Source organism: Mauremys mutica, chromosome 13 (assembly GCF_020497125.1).
Source record: "Mauremys mutica isolate MM-2020 ecotype Southern chromosome 13, ASM2049712v1, whole genome shotgun sequence".
NCBI lineage: Eukaryota > Metazoa > Chordata > Testudines > Geoemydidae > Mauremys > Mauremys mutica.
In genome coordinates this window covers 54072596-54093143 of record NC_059084.1, presented here as the reverse complement: position 1 = coordinate 54093143, position 20548 = coordinate 54072596, and the positions used below count along the sequence as shown (strand labels likewise).

At 52.1% G+C, this 20548-nt stretch overlaps 1 protein-coding gene across 9 annotated transcripts; it reads right to left on the bottom strand.

Annotated features, from left to right (window-relative positions):
* Positions 1 to 7332: 7332 nt before the first annotated feature.
* HNRNPC (heterogeneous nuclear ribonucleoprotein C) lies at positions 7333 to 18318 on the bottom strand. 9 transcript variants are annotated; one of them, XM_044985501.1, is made up of 10 exons: positions 18183 to 18318; positions 15878 to 16032; positions 15563 to 15588; positions 10568 to 10831; positions 9320 to 9434; positions 8719 to 8766; positions 8411 to 8571; positions 8080 to 8193; positions 7715 to 7872; positions 7333 to 7634 (listed from the first exon to the last, which is right to left on the bottom strand). In XM_044985501.1, exons 4-10 carry the CDS (start codon positions 10806 to 10808, stop codon positions 7551 to 7553), a joined length of 921 nt encoding a protein of 306 aa, XP_044841436.1. In that variant the 5' UTR covers positions 10809 to 10831; positions 15563 to 15588; positions 15878 to 16032; positions 18183 to 18318; the 3' UTR covers positions 7333 to 7550. The 9 variants fall into 9 exon arrangements, with proteins under 9 accessions (XP_044841436.1, XP_044841440.1, XP_044841435.1 ...); XM_044985505.1 differs by having other exon boundaries at positions 10568 to 10828; XM_044985500.1 differs by lacking the exon at positions 15878 to 16032 and having other exon boundaries at positions 18183 to 18304.
* Between the last annotated feature and the right edge of the window lie 2230 nt (positions 18319 to 20548).

Genomic DNA, 20548 nt, shown 5'->3' with positions numbered 1-20548 from the left:
AAAGTCCCGAGCCCCGCAAGGGTGATGGGAGACAATGGGGGATGCAGTGCAATAGGGGCAACTTAAACAGGGGAGAGGCACAAGCGCACTGATGGGACTATGGGCGCACGAGGGGAGAGGCTAATCAGGGCGAGGGGCTGCGGAGGGAGGGGAGCAACCAGGCTGGGAGTGGGGCAGAGGGACCAAGGGGCTGGCTTCAGGGCTGGGGCAGGACAAACAAAGCTGCAAAGGGAGACGGGCGGGGCAGGCAAACAAACTGAAGCTAGGCGGGGGGGTGGGGGGGAAGGCTACTAGGGGCAAAGCTAGGGGGCCTGTTGCAGAGGGGCAGGGGGCAGTCCAGGGAAGGGGGGGGGTGCGTGCACCCACGAGCACTTGTGCACAGTCAATAGGTGGCCGGCTGCTGCTGGAGGCCCAAACGGTGGCAACAGGGCGTGGCAGGCCAGGCGAGCAGCCGAGTCCCAGAGGCAGGAACTGAGGCAGATGGTAGGCGGCCTGCAGGGGTGGTGGAGGGGGCAGCGGTGGTGGTGGGGGTCGGGGAGGGGGACACAGATGGACCAGGGGGCGGGCTCCACGCCGCACCCCCTGTGCCCCCACAAACACAGTCTAAACCCCCACCACTAGAGCACAGTCAAAGAGTCCACTCAGTCCTTAATGGCCCCCTCCACAGCGGTCTCTAGAGTCTTGGGCGCTCCCCAGCAGCCGGTGGTCTCCTCAGTCCCCTGAGTCCACCTCCGGGCTCCAGCAGCTCCCCAGGGCAAACTCAGCTCCAACAGCAGCAGCAGCTCCGCCAGCAGCCCCGGTGGCCAGGCAGGAAGGACCCCCCACAGGTGATAACTGTAGTGGTAGTGGTGGGGGTCCTGGCCTAACCCTAACCCCCCCCCCCCCCGCACTCACTTGCTCAGCAGCAGCAGCAGCAGTCCAGGGAAGGAGCACTCCAGCCAGCAGCAACAGCAGCCCAGGAAGGGAGAAGGAGCTCCAGCCAGCAAGGCAGCCCAAACTATATTTTCCCGCAATGGCCAATGGGAGAGGACGGCTGGGGGTAAATACTACATTTCCCATGGTGCCGCGCGATCCACAAGGGGTGATGGGAGATACAGGCCCACGGAACACTACACCTCCCATAATGCATTGCTTCACTCCGCTTCTTCCTAGCCCGGCGCCACCGCTGGCGCGTCTGCGATGCGGAGCGTGGCCCCCTTCCCAGTGTCTGCAGCGAGGGAGCCCCAGAGACGGGGGCGTCGCGAGTGAGGAGGCTCCGTCTACGGGGAAGAGGGGATTTGAGCTGACTCCTCCTTTGCCTCCCACCCCAGAGCCAGAGCCATGGACCCGTTCAGCTCCCTAGTGCTAGCGACCCCGCTGCACGCACGCACCCCCGGCTCCAGGGGGGCATAGCTGTTGCAGGAGCATCTGCCCCGTAGGAGCCGGGCTGCGGTAGAGGCTGGTCCCAGCGGCCAGGCCAGGGTCAGCCTAAGGGTACCTAGGAGGGAGCAGAGCATGCTGGCTGCTCACAGGCGAGAGACGTGCCCAATCCCCTGACTGGCTTGGGGGAGGGGCCACCAGTGAAACTCAGTTCTGGGTCTATGGCTCCTGCTCACTTTAGTTGGCTCTTGATTTTGGAAGTACCAGAGAGGGTGTTGGCTTTTTCAGTCCCTGCTGCTTAGGGGTTTCCCAGGCTGGGGGCCTACTGTGGGTGATTTATTCCCCTTATCTCCCTCTGGTCTGGCAGTAACATCCCCACTCAGCTGCTCCCTACTGGCTTTTTCTATCCAGATATCTTAACCATTCCCATCAGCATAGTGCAGCCATCCCCTCCCATGGCTTTTCAGCTGTAAAACGTTTTTGGTTCCTCTCCTAGTTGTACAATCCTGGTGCATGTTCATCCCACTAACTCTTTACTGTCTGGAACCAGAGTGGTTCTGGGAGAAGTGGAACTGACAAGCCCATTCCATGTAGTCCAGTTGGGACAGAAGGCATTTAGCCACATCCTTCCCAGCCCACCAATGAGCTGTTTATAGGGGGAGAGATCCCTCTATATATTCCTTACTCTGAGCCTTTCTCTTACTGCAGATTCTGGCTTTCATCTACCAGGTGAAGGGCCATACAGCAAAGGAGGCCAAACAGATAGAGTAGACACACCAGAAAGCCCACATCCTGGCTTAGAGTTATGTGTGAGAACCTGGGAATCAGAGCAGGTGCTGTGTGGAGGTCAGCAGCTTTGGTTTGTCTGTCCAGCTGCAGGGCAAGAGTGAGTTTGGTTGTACAGTACCAGGATGGCCTTGAGGCACATGCTGCTCCTGTCTCACTCTGTGTGCTCCTTTGCTGGCTGGCCTCATGCTCATTGTACTGTGCCTGTCTGGAGGTGTATGGGTACCTGATTCCAGAGCATTCACTGAAATCTTCCGCCTCTCTGGTCTAGATTGATCTTGCTTAGAAGCTGGCGGATAAGCTGGAAGGAACCATGACAGCAGCTCTGTCTCAGGTAACAGAGGCATCAGCACTCAGCATCAAGATCCTCCTGGGGCTGCAGTGCCCAAGCACCAGTTCACCATTCCTGTTTGTATGTGGGAACTGAGGCACATACTCACCCAAGATCATGCAGCAGGTCTGTGTCAGACCAGGGAGTAGAACCTAGCTGTTCTGACTTCCAGACTGGTACCCTCCCAAGTAGATTATGCTGCCATCATTAGCAGTTTTCTCTGCTGGTTAGCTGTGTAATAGTGAAGGGATTGAAACAAGGCCAGGTAGCAGCTCATGAGCACTGTGTTCCCTGGGAGATCACAGGCTCTGTAACCACCACTTTCTCATTCTCAATCAGGAGATTCCTCCAGCATCTGTGAAATTCATCTCCTCCCATGCCCATTTGCCATGTCCCAGCAGCTGCCTCCATCCTCCCCTTTAAAGGTGTTCCTCAGCATCTTTCTGCAGAGGTCTGGGGTTGCCTGGTTGGCCCCTGAGGCTGAGTATGCTCAGGAGCTCTCTTGTGCTGAAATGGTGGTGTGGGGAGTTCTGGCCCACCTCTCTTCCCCCATTCTCATGCTGCTGTGTTGCTTGTTAAGTGCTAGTTACCTTAGAACAGGGCTGGCCAACCTGTGGCTCCGAAGCCACAAGCAACTCCTCCTAAGTTAATATGCAGCTCCTTGCATAGGCACTGACTCCAGGGTGGGAGCTACAGGAACCAACCTTTTAATGTGTGGGGTGGGGGGGTGCTCACTGCTCTGCCACAAGCCCCTTCCCCTCGCTCCCTGCATGCCACAAAACAGCTAATTGGGAGGGAGGGGAAGGCTCTGATTGGTGGGTCTGCTGGTGGGTGGGAGATGCTGGGAGCAGGTAGGGATAAATTCTGGCTCCTTCTCAGGCTTAGGTTGGCCACCCCTGCCTTAGCAACAGCAAGATACTGCTCAGATGGCCCTGAGGTGCGCAAGGCAGCAGCAAACAATTCCAGGCCTCTCACTCACAAGAGCATTGGTTCCTCCAGATCCAGCAGCTGAAAATATACCCCTTTCTGTAGCATTTCAGTCACAAGATTGGTTGGAGTATTGTAGCCATTTCCTGCTTAGTCAAGTTCCCCCAAGCCAGACCATTTGGGGATTTCTGTGGCACCAGGTTGGGTGGCCAGCCAGTCACTGGATATCAATGGAGAATCTACCACAACCTTTGGTAAATTGTTCCAATGGTTAATTTAACACTTTAGTGCTAGTCTGAATTTGTTTAGCTTCAACTTCCAGCCATTGAATTGTGTTCTACCTTTCTCTGCCAGCTTGGAGAGGCCATTATTAAATACTCTATAAGTAACTACATGGGAAACAAATAATCATTACCTCTTAACCTTCTCTTATTAATATATTCTGATTATGTGAACACAACTCTATTAGGGTAGGAAATAATGTCACACCCCCTTTTGAAGGTAACTTGTCTTGGTGCACTTAAAAGCATCAAATACTAATTGAAAATATTTTACTGTAAAACTGGTTTATGCTGCTTATTTCATATTCAAGTTTCAAAAAACTCTAATTTATGTCATTAACTCCAGAGTTACACAATTCTGGGTTTGGCCCTGATCCTGCAAACGCATGCACGTGAGTAAAAATATATGAACATGTGGTCCTTGTGGGTGTTTAGAGGCCCTGCACCTTCCCCAGGATCTGGGCAATGCGCAGAGAATGAGTTCAAAGTCAGACATTGACAAAGGGACCATTACCTGCCAGGGATGGGAGGACGTGGGGGTAGGGTGACATACTGGAGAACAATCTTTGTGCTGCCAGATGCAGTCTTTGCAAAATCACAGATAACCTTAAAGTACAAACAAAACCACCACTATTGGTTGGGCTGCACCCAGGGGGGCTCAGCAGGCTGGAGATATAGGGCAGGGGAACAACAACTTCCCTGATGCACTGAGGCCTGGCTGGGAATGAATGTGATAAACATTGGACTTCCCATGATGCACTGCAGCAGGAAAGCACTGGCAGAAGTTAGAGACTACATTTCCCATACATGCCAACCAAGGAAGATCAGGGACAACTGAGTCCATCCAGGAAGTCCCTGGGGCATTTCACTGCTCTCCTCCCTATTTGGTGCACATATTGGATGGCAGAGGGTGGAGATGGAAGCTGACCCATGGCCGCCTCCTGCCCTGCAGCCTCCAGCAAGCCTCCCTCTGAAAACCAGAATTGCCTAGTATCCTGCCAATAGTCTCTCCCTCTCCCAAATGTCATCTCCTCCCAGAAACCAAAAGTGCCAGTCTGGCCAATACTGTCCCATCCCTCTAAAACAGGTGAGTAGTGGTCTCTTTGCCTCCCACCCCGAACCAGGAAGTGCCTCAGTCCTGGCAGTGTCATTCTCCCCCGCATATCCAAGAAGTGCCCACTTCCTGTCATTAGTGTACCCCCAACACATCATCCTGCCTATGCTTTGAATGAAAGGCTCTTGCTCTATGCAATTCCATGGCTGGGTCAGGGGTCACCTCCTCGATGTTCCTCCTTGTAATTTTACCCACAGTTGGAGCCAATGTCTGATTTTCTACTGTGGCCATGATTGGAGCAGCTAAGCACTTCCCAGTTAGGACTGCAGGGGAAGGGTGCCAGGGAGACCCATGGAGTCTACTCACCTTGCTCGCACAGGAATCAGCATTTGTTTCTTACCTCATCCATGAAACTTGGTGCAAACTTTTAGATGCCCTCCTCCTATTGAAGCTCCGTTAGTTCTGCTCAAACATCCTCATGGACCCATGAGACGGAGCAGTATTATCCCCACTGGAGCAACGAAGCACAGAGATTCTGCAAGATGCTCTGTGTCATACAGCAAGTCTTAAGACAAGACAGGCTTGGACCTAGATCTCCTTAAGGACACCCTTCCTTACATTTTTCCCAGAAGAGCTTTGCTCTGTACAGGTAAAGAGATGTATTTATATGAAATGGCTGAGAGAGAACTAATGAATGAACACATTCTTCCCAACCATAAGACAGTTTTTCAACTTGACATAGAAAACCTGAAGTGATGAAAAATTCTCACTTTTTCTGCAGCTCAAATGTAACAACAGAACTGCTGGTGGCAGTGTTGTAGCTGTCTTGGTCCCAGGCTATTAGACACACAAGGTGGGTGAGATTTTTTATTTTTTTAATTGGACCGACTTCTGTGGTGAAAAACAAGCTTGCAAGCTACACAGAACTCTTCTTCAGGTGACCAGTCTGTGAAAGCTTCTCTCTAACCAACAAAAGTTGGTCCAAAAGAGATTACCACACCCAACTTGTGTCCCTAACAACACGACTAGGTCAGGCAGGAGGTGACTGTCCTGCAGTGGGCCATATGATTGTATCAAAGGGTCAGGACATGCAACCTAGGCTAATCCTCTATGACAGCTTCCCCAGAATTATGCGCTTTGAGCTCCCTCAGTTCTACAATGAAATGCTATGCTTTAAGGGGATATTTTCATTGTTTGTGCTGGAAAGATCCTTGGGGTGGAGTGTGTCCAATTATACAGCAGAAGTCAAGAGTTAACACCTGCAGATACAGGCCTGGTGCAGTAACCAAACACTTATATGCACTCCAGGGCAGATTGAATGTTTTCCCTAAGATATTGATGCCCAAACCCATATGCAGAAGTCTGTCCAATAATGGCTACAGAACACACAAACCCTCAGCACTAGCAGACAGAGTTCAGCTGTAAGTCGTTGCCTCAGCTACTCCCAAAGGTCATATCATCCTAGGCTTGTGTGTTAGAAAAGTACACAACATTGCAGCATTAGTGACTCTCACAGAAAGTCTGCTTTGTCCTCAACTAAATCCAATCTTTACTCAAGAGGGACAAGTTAATCAGGGAGCAGCATCCTAGAGTCCAGGGCCCATTCCACAGAAAACAGGACCAGCCCTAAACTGGAGGGAAGCTTTTGTCTGGGGAACTTTCCAGAAGGCAGGTCCTTACGGATGAGTTTGGAACCCAACCTGTCATGTCTCAGCCCTCACCCACAGACAAGTTCTCAACATTTTAGTCTTAAAAGGGGGTGAACCGTCAGATTTATGCTCCTCCCACCCCACAGGTACAGAGGCCCGTGTTTAACCTCAGAAAGGGTAAACTTGGGTGGAAGAGTCAAGGTGTGTGCATCTCAAATCTGAACTGGAAGCAGCAGCCACCTCTCCTTGCTTTTCTGGTGCACATTTATTAGCTATCAGGGGCTCAAGCATTAGTGCCCCTTAATAAGGTTTTGTCCTTTGAACCTCTCATCCAGCCCATGACTGGGACTCAGAGAAGACCTGGGCCTTTCCTCACCCCAGCAAACAAGGCAGCAGCCTGAATCATAGAATATCAAGGTTGGAGGGGCCCTCAGGACGTCATCTAGTCCAACACCCTGCTCAAAGCAGGACCAATCCCCAGATACCACAACCCTGGTTTAGCAGGCCAATCCTCAAACCACTGAGCTATCCCTCCCCCCAGAACTGGAAGGGACCCTGAAAGGTCATTGAGTCCAGCCCCCTGCCTTCACTAGCAGGACGAAGTACTGATTTTGACCCAGATGCCTAAGTAGTTCCCTTGAGGACTGAACTCACAACCCTGGGTTTAGCAGGCTAATGCTCCTCCCACTGAGCCCAGCTGATAATACGTTTGGAGAAACGATACTCTCAGCTCCAGGAGTAGGATATCTGCTAGTGCACAAACCCCTGGCCTGCACTATGAGACATGCATCCCGCACCAAAAACTTCTTGTGGTACATCCTGCTCCTACTAGTCCCCTTCACCAACTGCTCTATGTCATTATCTCCCTCCATTGTGGCAGATGCCACTGCATATGCTGGGCCAGAGGGTACTCCCAGGTGGACAGATGCAGGTAGATGCACCAGGTAAAAACCATACTTTTTTTTTTATTGTTAAATCATAGAGGTATCAAAATTAAAAGAGGAAAATTACAAGGGATTTAACAGAACTATGGGGCGAGCCAGGGGTGCGGCAGGAGACAACACCATGAACACGTGGGTGGGCAGTGAGAAGGAGGCTGGGGAGGGGCTGGTGACAGGCTCAATCTCAGGTGGGTGCCTTGCGGGGGGGGTTGCGCCAGTGGTTTAGGAGTCATCTTCACCATTGGCACTGTCTCTGTCGTCCTCTCCTTCCTCTGCCTCCTTCTCGTCACCCTTGATGGATTCCAGCTGGGAGAGAGGGGACAGGAAGGGGTTAGCCACAGTGACACCCACTCTGCCTTGGCGCTCTCTGGTTTCAGGGTTCATACCTGGTCATCCCCTCGATCCTCATTATCATCATCATCCAGCAGGTCCCCCTCCTCAGCAGAGTCATCTGCCCCAGCCTCAGACTCCATCTTCACGTTGCTCTCCTCCTTCTTCATGGAGCTGCTGCTCTGCTCCTCCTCAGATTTCTCGTTCTTCATCTCTGCAGGGGGTGAGGATGGGTATCAGGGAAAATGCCACCCCAGAGCCTCGTGCTCACCCACCATCCAGGGAGCTGAGGCTGCTCTGAGCAAAGCACACCCCATGGAGGGAGACAGATTCTCCCAACCCTGCCACAACTCCACACCAAGGACAAACCAACGTGGGTCCCCCGAGGGAGCCCCACACCCTTCTCCACCCCCCCTCTCACCCGTCTGTTTACTTTGATCCTTCTCGATCTTTTCCAGGCTCTCCAGCAGCGAATCCACTTTCTGTTTGATCTGGGTCAGCTCCTTCTTAATGGTCTGGATGTCGTCACCTTTCACTGAAACCCAAGAAAAGCAGGGGACTGATTGCCACTAGGACCCATCCCAACAGGGTACAGGCTGCAACCCTAACTCTGGAATGCAGGGCCGTAAGACCCCACACAGGTATGGGAAAGTTAGTATCAGTACACACTACTCAGCGTGGGTCTAGCACCTGCAGCGCGCCTGATCCTGCCCCAGACCCCTGAAATCAGCACTGCAGGCTCCGACACATACATTTACCAGACTTGGAGGACGATCCTCGCTGACCACTCTTGGAATTAAAGCCACTCTTGCCTCGGCGGGAGGTGTTGCCAGAGACACGCTGGCGTTTGGAGGGCACCACAGCCCGAGCGATGGGGGGAGGTGGGGGCACGCGTGCTGGGTAGCTGTACATCCTAGGAGCAGGAGGAAAACAGTGACCCCCGAGCAGCAGGACCTCCATGCACCCACCTGCACACTGAGCTGCAGAGTGTTACGCCCCTTGAGAGATTGTGTGTGCAGTGCTAAAGCTTATCGTCATCCTCCCAGGACACTCAACGTACCTGTCATAGTAATCCCGCTGGAAATCATAGTCCAGGTCAAAGGAGGACCTGGAAGAGAAAGCCCATGAGACAGGGTCAGGATGGGCAGACAGCCTTGGGGCGGGGGGGGGGAGGGGTGGAAGAGGAGGAGGAGGAGAAGGAGAAGGAGGTGGTGACGGTGGGGAGGGACCCTGCTGAGGAAGTGGGGAAAGAGGTGCTGCTGCACCGAACCTGCTCCTCATGGAGGGAGACAGGACCCAGCAGCCCAGCCTGAGAGACTCACTGGCTTCTCAGTGCAGGTTATACACACATACGGAGCCATACTAAAGGAGGAAGGGGTAGCTTTGCAGAGCAAACTCACCAGCACCTATCTCTCCAGTTTGCCTACTACCCAGCTGCTACGAGCTGGAATGGGCCTAGGCAGAACCTCCCACACCCAGGGAGCCCCAGCAATTCAGACACTTGGGGCAGGGGCCTAGGCAGCCCAAGACATCCAAGGGAGGCATCTAATGTGCAGCCACTTCCCAACATCCCTCCCCACCTCTGGGAGACAGAAAGAGAGAGAGAGAGGAGGTGCCCACGCAAGGCATAAACGCGATATAAAAAACATAAGGGTCCCGACCTGACTAGAGGGGACGGAGAAGGTGGTGCAGCTACTGACCCGTACATCTCCGCTGCCGACCGCTTCACGCCTGCCTTGCCCCGGTTCACCTTCGGCTCAGCCGCAAGGTTGATATCTGGGAGAGAAGCAGACACATGCTGAGCAGACAGCCCTACTCCTCATGGATGTGAGGAACTAACACCACTTCGACTGACTGGAGCCAGGCCCATAGGGGACAGCTCCTCGATCAGAGCTACTCTCCCCCACTGGAGTGCTAGCTCTGACCAGTGCAGCTCACCGGCATAAAGTGACAGCATGATCCATGTCCCTCTTCAGCACGACTCGGTACCCGGCCCCACCAAATGGGCCATGGGGAACAGCTGGCAGTGGGGAGGCAGACACACAAGCGCTCGTCTACCACAGAGGCCAGGCAATGGGAAGGCTCCCCACACAGGCAAGGCTTGCCCAGAGAAAATTCCCAACTGCAGACTGTGACCACAATGTATCCAGCTTGCAACAGGGCCTGTGTGTGTCAGTGACCCAGCCACACACTGGCAACAGGGAAAGGGGCAGATTGCATAATGGGTGCCTCAGTCTCCATAGAGCCCCACAGACATCCTCCGATTCACATCCCTGTGCTCAAGACTTCTTGAGCATCATACCCATCTCCCTTGACAGGTCAACACTAAGTATCTGTTGGCTGCTGGCCAGTGTCCATAACAGCTTCTGAGATAAACGTGAGCCCTGGGGGAAGAGGCAGTGGCATCTCTTGTATCAGAGATCTGCAGAGGGTCAGAAACCTGCCACTCTGGAACCCCCCATCCCAGCTCCCCACCCACCCCCATCTATTCCATGTTCACATTTCTCCTGCTCCCTCCTAGCTCGTGACCAGGCGCTGCAGGGGGGCACCTCAACAGCCCAACCACTAGCCAGGATGGGCATGTTGGGTGAAGCTCATACAAAACCTGGCTGGTGATAAGCTTATCTTCTGCAGTGTGTGCGGATGGGGTGGGAGGCACAGCTAGGGGATGCCCTCCCTGGTATGGTGTGGCAGGGTTAGGGCAGACAGGAGGTGCTCACCTGGGACCAGGCCAATGCTATCCCTGACATCTCCCGAGTATGTGAGGGTGGGGGACTCTCTGGTCTGGCTTAGGGATGCAGTCAGGGGGCGCTCACCTAGGACCTTGCCCATGCTAACCCCGCGATACTCCTCTGTGTGCAGGAAGGGGTATCTAATCTGAGTTAGGGATGCAGCCAGGAGGCACTCACCTAGAACCTGGCCTGCAATCATCCGGCCATCCTCCCCAGCCACAGCAGCGCGGGCATTCCGCTCGTTGACGTACTGCACAAAGGCAAAGCCCTTGTGCACAGAGCAGCCCACAATTTTGCCGTACTTGGAGAAGATTGCCTCCACGTCAGACTTCTTCACCACCAGCGTGTTGAGATTCCCAATGAATACACGCGAGTTCATGGAGCGCGGGTCTGTCTTGTTGGTGACGTTGCTGGCCATGGCTCACGCGCAGCACGGACCTGCTGGGGTGGGGAGAGCTGATAAGAGGGACAGTCACAGAAATGAACACACCCCATCTCCCTGCATCTCGGAGCCAGGTCCCGTCTCCACTGCCTTCCATCCGGGCATCCAAGTGCTTTAGGAGGGACCGCGATCTCAGAATCTCCAGTCACACCACAAGGCAGGACTCTCACAGTTAGACTTGGGCGAGAAGAGGGAAGGCCTGTCCATGGCTACACAGTGATCCAGTGTCAGGGACAGCCAGATCCACCCCCTTTTAGAACTACCATTGTACAAGGCACTGGTGAAAGCTCATCTGGAATATGTCATGCAATTCCAGTCTCCCATGTTCAAGAAAGATGCAGTCAAACTGGAACAGGTGCAGAGAAAGCCTGCTAGGATGATCAGATGAATGGAAAACCTACCTTATGAGGGGAGACTTAAGGAGCTTGCCTCACTTAGCCTAACAAAGTGAAGGCTGAGGGGAGATGTGACTGATCTCTATAAATCAGCAGGATAAACACCAGGGAGGAAGGAGTTATTTTAGTTAAGGACCAGTGTTGGCACAACAACAAATGGTTTTAAACTGGCCATCAACAAGTTTAGGCCTGAAATGAGACAAAGGTTTGTAACCATCATAGGACTGAAGTTCTGGAAGACCATAAGAATGGCCATACCAGGTCAGACCAAAGGTCCATCTAGCCCAGTATCCTCTCTTCCGACAGTGGCCAATGCCAGGTACCCCAGAGGGAATGAACAGAACAGGTAATCAGCAAGTGATCCATCCCCTGTCACCCATTCCCAGCTTCTGGCAAACAGAGGCTAAGGACGCCATCCCTGCCCATTCTGACTAATAGCCATTGATAGACCTATCCTCCATGCATTTATCTAGTTTTTTTTTTTAACCCTGTTATAGTCTTGGCCTTCACAACATCCTCTGGCAAGGAGTTCCACAGGTTGACTATGCACTGTGTGAAAAAATACTTCCTTTTATTTTAAACCTGCTGCCTATTAATTTCATTTGGTGGCCCCTAGTTCGTGTGTTATGAGGATGAGTAAATATTTCCTTATTTGCTTTCTCCACACCAGTAATGATTTTATAGACCTCTATCATATCCCCCCTTAGTCATCTCTTTTCCAAGCTGAAGTCCCAATCTTATTAATCTCTCCTCATACAGCAGCCATTCCAAACCCCTAATTATTTTTGTTGCCCTTTTCTGAACCCTTTCCAAGTCCAATATATCTTTTTTGAGATGGGGCAACCACATCTGCACACAGTATTCAAGGTGTGGGCGTACCATGGATTTATAGAGAGGCAATATGATATCTTCTGTCTTACTATCTATCCCTTTCTTAATGATTCTCAACATTGTTTGCTTTTTTGACTGCCGCTGCACATTGAGTGGATGTTTTCAGGGAACTATCCACAATGACTCCAAGATCCCATGCCAAGGGGAGCAGCGGAGGCAAAAAAAACCCTAATTTGTTTCAAGAGCTTTATAAGTTTATGGAAGGGATGATATGACGCTGCCTACATTGGCAAAAGGCCCATCTGTGATGTCTTAGCAAATATCCCCAACAGTCAGAAATGAAACACTAGATGGGGAGGGTTGAGTTACTACACAGAATTCTTTCCCAGGTGTCTGCTTGGTGGGTCTTTCCCACATGCTCAGAGTCCAAACACCATATTTGAGGTCAGGAAGTAATTTCCCCCCAGAACAGATTGGCAGAGACCGGGGTGGAGGGAGGTGGGGGGTTGCACCTTCCTCTGTAATGTGGAATACGGGTCATTCGATAGTTTGAACTAAAGTAAATGGTGGATTCTCTGTAACTTGAAGTCTAAGTCAAGATTTGAGGACTTCAGTAGCTCAGCCAGAGGTTACAGGCCTATTACAGGAGCATATAGATGAGATTCTATAGCCTGATGCGCATGAGGTCAAGCTAGATCATCATGATTGTTTCTTCTGTCCTTCAAGTCTATGAGTAACACACTGTATACAAGTCGCTACAGAAGACACTAATACCTACGGAGAGGAGAGGCCCAACACCTAGCCCTAGGCACTTGCCTAGCTCTTCAACTTTTCCTGACCCTGGAATACAGCCAGTGCCAGACCCAGTCACATAGGGCTCTGTCTGGCCCGGAATCACCTGGCAGCAGCAACCACCTCAGAGGAAGGGCTAAGAAACCCTGCAGCAGGCAGTTTCCCCCCCCAACCCCCTCAGTTAGGGGTCAATCCAGACTCTGGAGGAAAGCTTAGATCCCTTCCACCCTTGGGTTTTAGGATGGGATGTCCAAAAGGAGCCTAGGAGTTTGGAACATGGGCAATAGCCCCCCTCAGTACTTTTGGCTATCCCAGTCTTAAAACTGGCTAATGGAACTCTAGATGCACATGCCCAATCTGCCTGCACCCTATCAACCTCTTGGCCTCCTCAATGACACCATGTGATGCGGAGTTCCACTGACTACGTGTCCATGGCATGAAACGATTTCCTTTCTAGCAGCATCACACTAGCTGCCTTTCCATTTCATTAACTCTGCCCTTGGTTCTGTAATGCGACTGCTGATCTACCAGCCGTTGTTGTGTAACCCTCTATTCTCTCCCCTCTATGAGGAGCCGTCCCAATCTCTTTGTGAAGCAGACAGGCTGGACGGGAATGAGCAGCCCTATCTTGGCTCATGTGGGCCCCTGGACCCTTTCTCCCAGCAGGCCATTTCCATACTGGAGTGGTGAGGGGCTGGACAGTCTTCGTGCAGATCCTGCCTTGTGCTCCACACCAGCCAACTCAGACCAAGGAGGCAGAGAGACCTTCCCTGGGTCACCCAGCGACATAGGGGCTCACCTCAGACCCAAGCACTTCACCAAGTGCTCACCCTCCCCGACATTCTGTGCTTGCCTTCCCAGCTGCCCTACAGACAAGAAGACTTTCATGAAAAAGCGATGACTCGCCCCTTCTGATGGAGACAGGCACAGGATATGATGGGCATAAGGCAGTATACAGGCACTGTGCCATCAGTGGTATGAGGTAGGAATCAGCATGGGGGCCATGCTGCATGACATGAAGATGGAGCACAGCTTTATTTCCACTTGCCTCTGATGAAGGGGATGTTCTCTCATGGAGCTGCAGGGTGCTAGGAGGGGAAGGGAACAGAGGTCTGGAAGACTTCTTGAGAACTGTCCCCCATCTCTCAGGATGGGATTCACCCTTTACACTCAAATCCACTGAACAGAAGATTGTTTGCCCCCCCCCACACACACACACACACAAAGACAACTCTATTCCCCAAAAGGTCAAAGCGTTAGGGGCTGGTGAGATTAACACACCTCGACAAGCCAGAGCATCTGCCAGGAGCTCAAGGATCATACAATGAACATGGCGCCAGTGGCAGTTCTTGCTGCAGGAGCCCTTGGACTAAAATAGCAGCGGCGGCTGCAAGTCAGGATTGAGGGGATGTCACTGAGTGGAGAGGTCAGCATGTTCCATCCTCACAGGCAGTTCAACCCCCTGTTGCTTTTGCACATACCAGCCACAGACAAGAAAAGAGAGAACCTACATACAGCTCTAGCGAGATCCCATCTGGGACCTGGCGCTCAGGACCAAGACCCTCAAACCCAGAGGCCTCCGGACCCACAGCAGGGAGGGGAGAGTCCCTCTATAGACAGGTTCAGACGATCCCACCTGGGATCCTGTGCTCAGCTTTGGGGTCCTCACTGGGAGGGACATCTGAGGAGAGCAGCACAATGGTTCGTGGATGCTGGAAAGTTGCACATCTTGGGCAGCTGAGCCTAACTAATTGTGTGTTGAGAACAGGATTTCCATGGCTTCCTTTCCCCTGTCTCTCTCAAACCCAGAACTTCTTGTGACACAGCTTTTTGAGGTGGAAATGTGACCACATGTATACAGCCTGCTTGGTTATCATGGCTGATCTTTCCCCTCCCACCACCAGAGCCACATGACCATGGCCCTTACCATGGGAGCACTCCCCCACCCCGCAGCTCTGCTAATGCAAGTCTCTGCAGCAAGCTAACCTTAGTCCACGCCTGAGACACAACACTGGTACCCACAACAATGCCTCTTCCATGCCAGGGCCTTTAGTTCTGGCTGCTGAAGCTTGCAATAAAACGTATTGGCCCTCACACCTCTTACCATGGCCCAGGATGGGTTTGTATCTGCGCCGCACGTGGTACCACCAGCTGCCGCTGCTGCTCCAGGCTGAGTGTCCATGTCGTGGTGGGTTGTTTGTGAGGGAAGGACGGCGTAGAGGAAGAGCGGGAGGAGGGTTTGGGGGTCAAAGGAGGAGAGGGGCTGTTTGGGGAAGGGCCATCGCTCTCAGGAGCGATCAGCACCACAGACATATTGCAGCAACAGTTTAAAAATTGTACAAATGAAAGATTAAAAATAAAAAATAAAAAAAATATAAAAAAAAATACAGACTTCCAGAGATGTTCTAAAACAATTCAGGAGAAACCAGGTCCCGCTCTCAGCAGCCAGGCAGTCAGGGGGGGAAAAAAAGAGTTAGCGTGATCAATCCACTTAAAAATTTAAAAACCTTCCACAGTCAGGAACACTCAGAAAAACTCGATTTCATCCGGTTAAAAATCAGCAGTGTCATTATCATCACCATCAGCAACATATCAGCATAGTCAAGTCATCAGCATTATAGTAGTATAATAGTAATAGTAACTAGCAACAACAATAAAAAGGAAATCAGTGGAAAGGCAGGAAAAATGGAAAAAAAAATTGGAATAACTTACTGTAGCTGAAGATCAAAAAAATCTCACTGTAAAAAAACAAAAATAAAAATAGCCCAGATTAGAAAAACGGGAGGTGCCAAAAGGTCAAGTCAGCAACGATCATTTCTGTTCTCTCCCTCTCTCTCTCTGTTCCAGCCACGGTTACCACAGAACCGCCTGGGGAGAGCTCTCTGTAGGAGACAATCACAGCCCTTTGCACATCATCATTTCACTCTAAAAATACCCGAGGAGAGGTCAGCTCATGAGGGGCGAAAAGGCTCCTCATCTACCCCAGCTGCTGCAGAAAAAAATAGAGATAGAGACTTTAAAAATTACATCTTAAATCCAGCTCCAGTTTGGCGCAGGGAGCGCCAGGCCACAGGGACACCGTTAAAATGGCTCTATAAAATTGGGAGGTGTGCGTGTGTGGGGAGGGGGGTTAAAACGAAGCTGAGCTCCAGTGAGAAGGGATGGGGTTTCGCCTTGCTGCCCTGTGAAAGGAGAAGGGACAGATTGAGTCAGGGTTCCTCAGAAACACTGCACGCATCTCCCACTCGCCCACCAAGAGACCTGCCTACCTCCCAGGGGGCCCCAAGCTCACAGATGCCCTGGCACAATTAGGGCTCTGGGTGCGATGAAACTGTCTCCATCATAATCTCTCTGCTTCTCCCTGTTGCCAAAGAAGCAGCTCAGATGACTTGTGAGCACAGACACCTGTGAGCTTGTGGCAGAAGGCAGCTTCACGTGGGGGTGCATCATGTTCACACACCATGAGGCAATGAGGGCGAAGGGAAGGAGCACATACATATGCTGAAGCCAATCCTGACAGAGGATGGGGAGAGGAACCTGTAAGTCAGTTAACTGGAACTCCAGGAATGTGGGGGGTTTGAGGCACCACAGCCTCCTGGGGTTGGAAGAAAATATCCCCTTCCCCAACCTGTCAGGCATTACAGAAGGCAGCTTGCTGCTGGGAAAGGGGATGAGGCTGCCTTCTTTCTCTCTGAAGAGACCAGCATTAGCTGGAGATGGAATACCAGGCTAGGTGGGCCCACTGCCCTGTGGGGCCATGGCTATGATGTGAAAGAAATACCAATCTACATGGGCCCATCTATCTGATCCAGCATGAAAGGGGATGGGGAGAATCCTAGGGTAGATGGGCCCATTACCACACTGGTTCAGAACACAGACAGAGAAAGAAGATTAGATGTGCAGTGGGGGAGACATTCGGAAAGGAAGTGCCCTGTACCTTTAGTATACACTGCCACCACATGCTCCCCTGGCATGGTTCAGGGACAGCCTGAACTGCAGAATCCATGTTACCCCAGCATAAGTCACATTGTAAGTCACTCTCTCCTTCAAATCATCTCTGATCACTAGGAATAAGGCAGAGTCCCAGCCTACAGCATAGGGGGACGGGATCCTCTCACTCTCACCTGTTGCTATGTTTATTAAACAACAAGAACGTCTACATGAGGCTATGCCTCTAGGATTTGAGCTCCACAAGTTGTTTCCCCAGCCCACTGTCACCCAAGAGAGGAAATGTGATAGTGGGGAAGCTGACACTGTCCAGTTTGGAGTCACAACCACCACCAAATGCCTGCTGTTTCACGCAAGGTTTGGGTTAGATGGTACCTCCCATGTAGACACACACAGAGCCCAGATTCGCATCAGCTGCCCAAATCCCTACAGTGATGTTTGTGCCCAGGGACCATTTACAGACACTTCTTGAACCAGAGATGATAAGGGGGCTAGCCACCCCTCCCTGCCATGTGAGTACCATGGCAAGTGGCCCCAACAAAGTGTGTTTTGTGGGAGGGTATATGTGCCAGCTGATCCTGATCATAGAGGCAGTCTGTGCACCCTCATGAAGCCCTCACCACCACAGGCACATCTGGGCTCCCTCCAACTGACATCTGGGGGGAGGAGAAGGCACCCCCGCCCACACACCTCTCCCGCCAACCTCCAGGTCTTAGCCATCTCAACCACGGGGGTCAGCTCAAAGGGGGATGCATGTGGGGGTAGCCCTCCTCCTCCCCCTGCAAGGGAGCACTGGTTTCTCCCGGGGCTGGAGGGACCACATCGCAAATTGCGGCACTCCCCCACAATCCTACTCTCTAGGACGTACCATTCTCCACCGCCCCCCCCCGGGGGGGGTGTCAACAGGGTCAGGATATTTACTGTAGCAGTTATCCCGAACTCCCCCGCCTACCCTGGTCTCCGAGTTCCGGGGAAGAAACGGAGATGTTCTGTTTCGGCAGCGCCATTCCCCCTTCCCAGAAGAGGAGACTCTCCCTCCCGGAACAGACCATTATCTCACCCCCATTTCCAGCACCAAAGAAAAGGGTAGATTTCCCTCCCCCGGACCGCACCATGGGGGGGGGGATGCAAGATGTCCTCCCATCCGCTGTTACCGGAGAGGAACGTGTATCCCCCACCCGAGGACCAGGACGCCCACCATTACCGGGGGAGGAGATGGTGCGTGTCGTGTCCTCGTCCCCCGCTCCAGGGCCGCACCATTCCCGGGACGGGGGCAATACGTGTGTCGAGCCCCTCCCCGGCACCGGCACCAGGGAGGGTGATGCCTCCCGGGCCAGGACCACACCGTTAACCCTCAGGAAAGGCTCGCAAACGACTCACTCACCGCTAGACCCCAATATGGCTCCACGTCACGCTCACTATCTCTCAGCGGCCGCCTCACTCCGGGCTCCTCACAAAATGGCGCCTACGCCGCCCTCTGCGCCGCGCAGCCCGGACTAATCTGTGCCCGCCCCCTTCACGCCTCCATTGGAGGGCGGGAAAGCCCTTCTCAGCAGTAATTGGCTAAGATGGAAGTCGAGCACAATATTGGCCAATGAGAGCAAAGAAAGTGAGGGCGAGGCTAGGAGTGGCTCTGCCCCTTTCTTCCCCTTGGGACGGAGAAAAAGATAACGATTGGCTGAGAAACCTGTCACTCCCCGACCATGCTCCAATTTTCCATTCTGACTGGCCTGTCATTCTCCCCCGTTTCCTTTACATTTTCCTTTCTGATTGGATGAATAACTCATCAGACCCCGCCCTAGCCTATAGGCCTCTGTGATTGGTTAAATGTATTTTTAGCCCACCACCGCTTTTGTTATTGGTTGGCTACCATGTCTGTCACTCTAAGATAGGTCAACTCTTATAAGCCATTAACGAGGAAGAGGCAGGATCAACTGTGTGACTGAAAGAGCTCCATGGTGGCGGAATTACGTCCGCGGCCTGCGCGCTGACGCCTTCCCATTGGTCACAGTGGGGATGATGACAATTCTGTTTCCTCGCGTTGTCATTGGTGAGCGAAGGTTCCCCCGTTTCTGCTGTGGGATCGGCTAGCAGCGAATGCGCGGGAACGGGTAGGTCTTGCTTCAGCCAATCAGTGCCAGGCCGCTCCCTTCCCGTAACAGTGATTGGCCGCTTTGAAACCGACCCTGTCAAATCAACAGCGGATAGAGGCTGTTTCTCGAGTGGGGAGGGGCTAGATAGGCCTTGCGCGAAAGTTTTGGAGGGGCAAGAGGCTGTGGGATAGGGGCTGAGACAGAGCCCGGGGGGGGGGGGGGCAATTAACTGAGGCGGGAAGGGGTGAGGTGGGAAGAGCCAGCTGTGCCCTCCCCAAAGGCCTGACTCTGAGTGGGCTGGTTTCAGGGTGCAGCCCCTCTCCCCACATCGACTCATAGACCTGGAAGGGACAGTGAGAGGTCGCTGAGTCCAGTCCCCTGCACTCCTGGCAGGACTAAGAACCTAGCCCATCCCTGACAGGTGTTTGTCTAGCTTTCTCTTAACAAGCTCCAGTGCTGGTGATTCCAGAACCTCTCTACACAACTTGTTCCAGTGCTTAATCACCCTGACAGGAACTTTTTCTTAATGTCCCTCAGCCTCCCTTGCTGCAATTTAAGCCCGTTGCTTCTTGTCCCATCCTCAGAGGTTAAGAAGAACAATTCTTCTCTGTCCTCTTTGTAACAACCTTTTTTGTACTTGAAATTATGTCCCCTCTCACTCTTCTCTTTTCCAGACTAAACTCAGTCTTCCCTCATAGGTCATATTTTCTAGACCTTTAATAACTTTTGTTGCTCTTCTCTGCACTTTTTCCAATATTTGTCCACATCTGGCACTCAAAACAGGACACAATACTCCAGTTGAGGCCTAATCAGCGCAGAGTAGAACGAAAGAATTACTTCTCGTGTCTTACTTACAACACTCCTGCTAATACATCCCAGAATGATGTCTGCTTTTTTTTGCAACAGTGTTACACTGTTGACTTGTATTTAGCTTGTGATCCACTCTAACCCCCAGATCCCTTTCTGCAGAATTCCTACCTAGGCAGTCATTACCCATTTTGTATGTATGCAACTGATTGTTCCTTCCTAAGTGGAGTACTTTGCATTTGTCCTTATTGAATTTCATCCTATTTTCTTCAGACCATTTCTCCAGTTTGTCCTGATCATTTTGAATTTTAATCCTAGCCTCCAAAGCACTTACAACCCCTCTCAGCTTGGTATTGTCTGCAAATTTTATAACTCTACTCTCTATGCTGTTGCCGGCCCAAAGGGCCCGAGGAGGAGCAACAGTGGGGGTTCGTTGCCCGGTGTGCGTCGCACTAATTAACACACCAGGGTGGAGAAGCAAACCAAGTTTATTTGAGCTCAAAAAAGGTGCCAGGGAGAAAAAGCATTCTCAAATCCTGCACATCCGCACGCAGGCTGGGTCCCAGCATTTATACCCCCCTTGTTTTTCCCCCTTTTTCCCTCCCCCTTGCAACAGTTACACTTAACACTATAATGTAGCTTGTTAGAACTGTTCTCATTCACATATTTATCTATGGCCTTCACAGCACAGACGCATGCAGATTTCCCCCCCCCCTTCTCCCCCCCGTCTTACTGCCGCTTTTTGCTGTTTTAAGCTGTCCTACAGCTGCAAGCTAAGACAGCTGACAGTTACACATTTTGCTTGCTGTTTATTAGCATCTTAGGCTGGTTAAAGTTCACAGCATGGAAG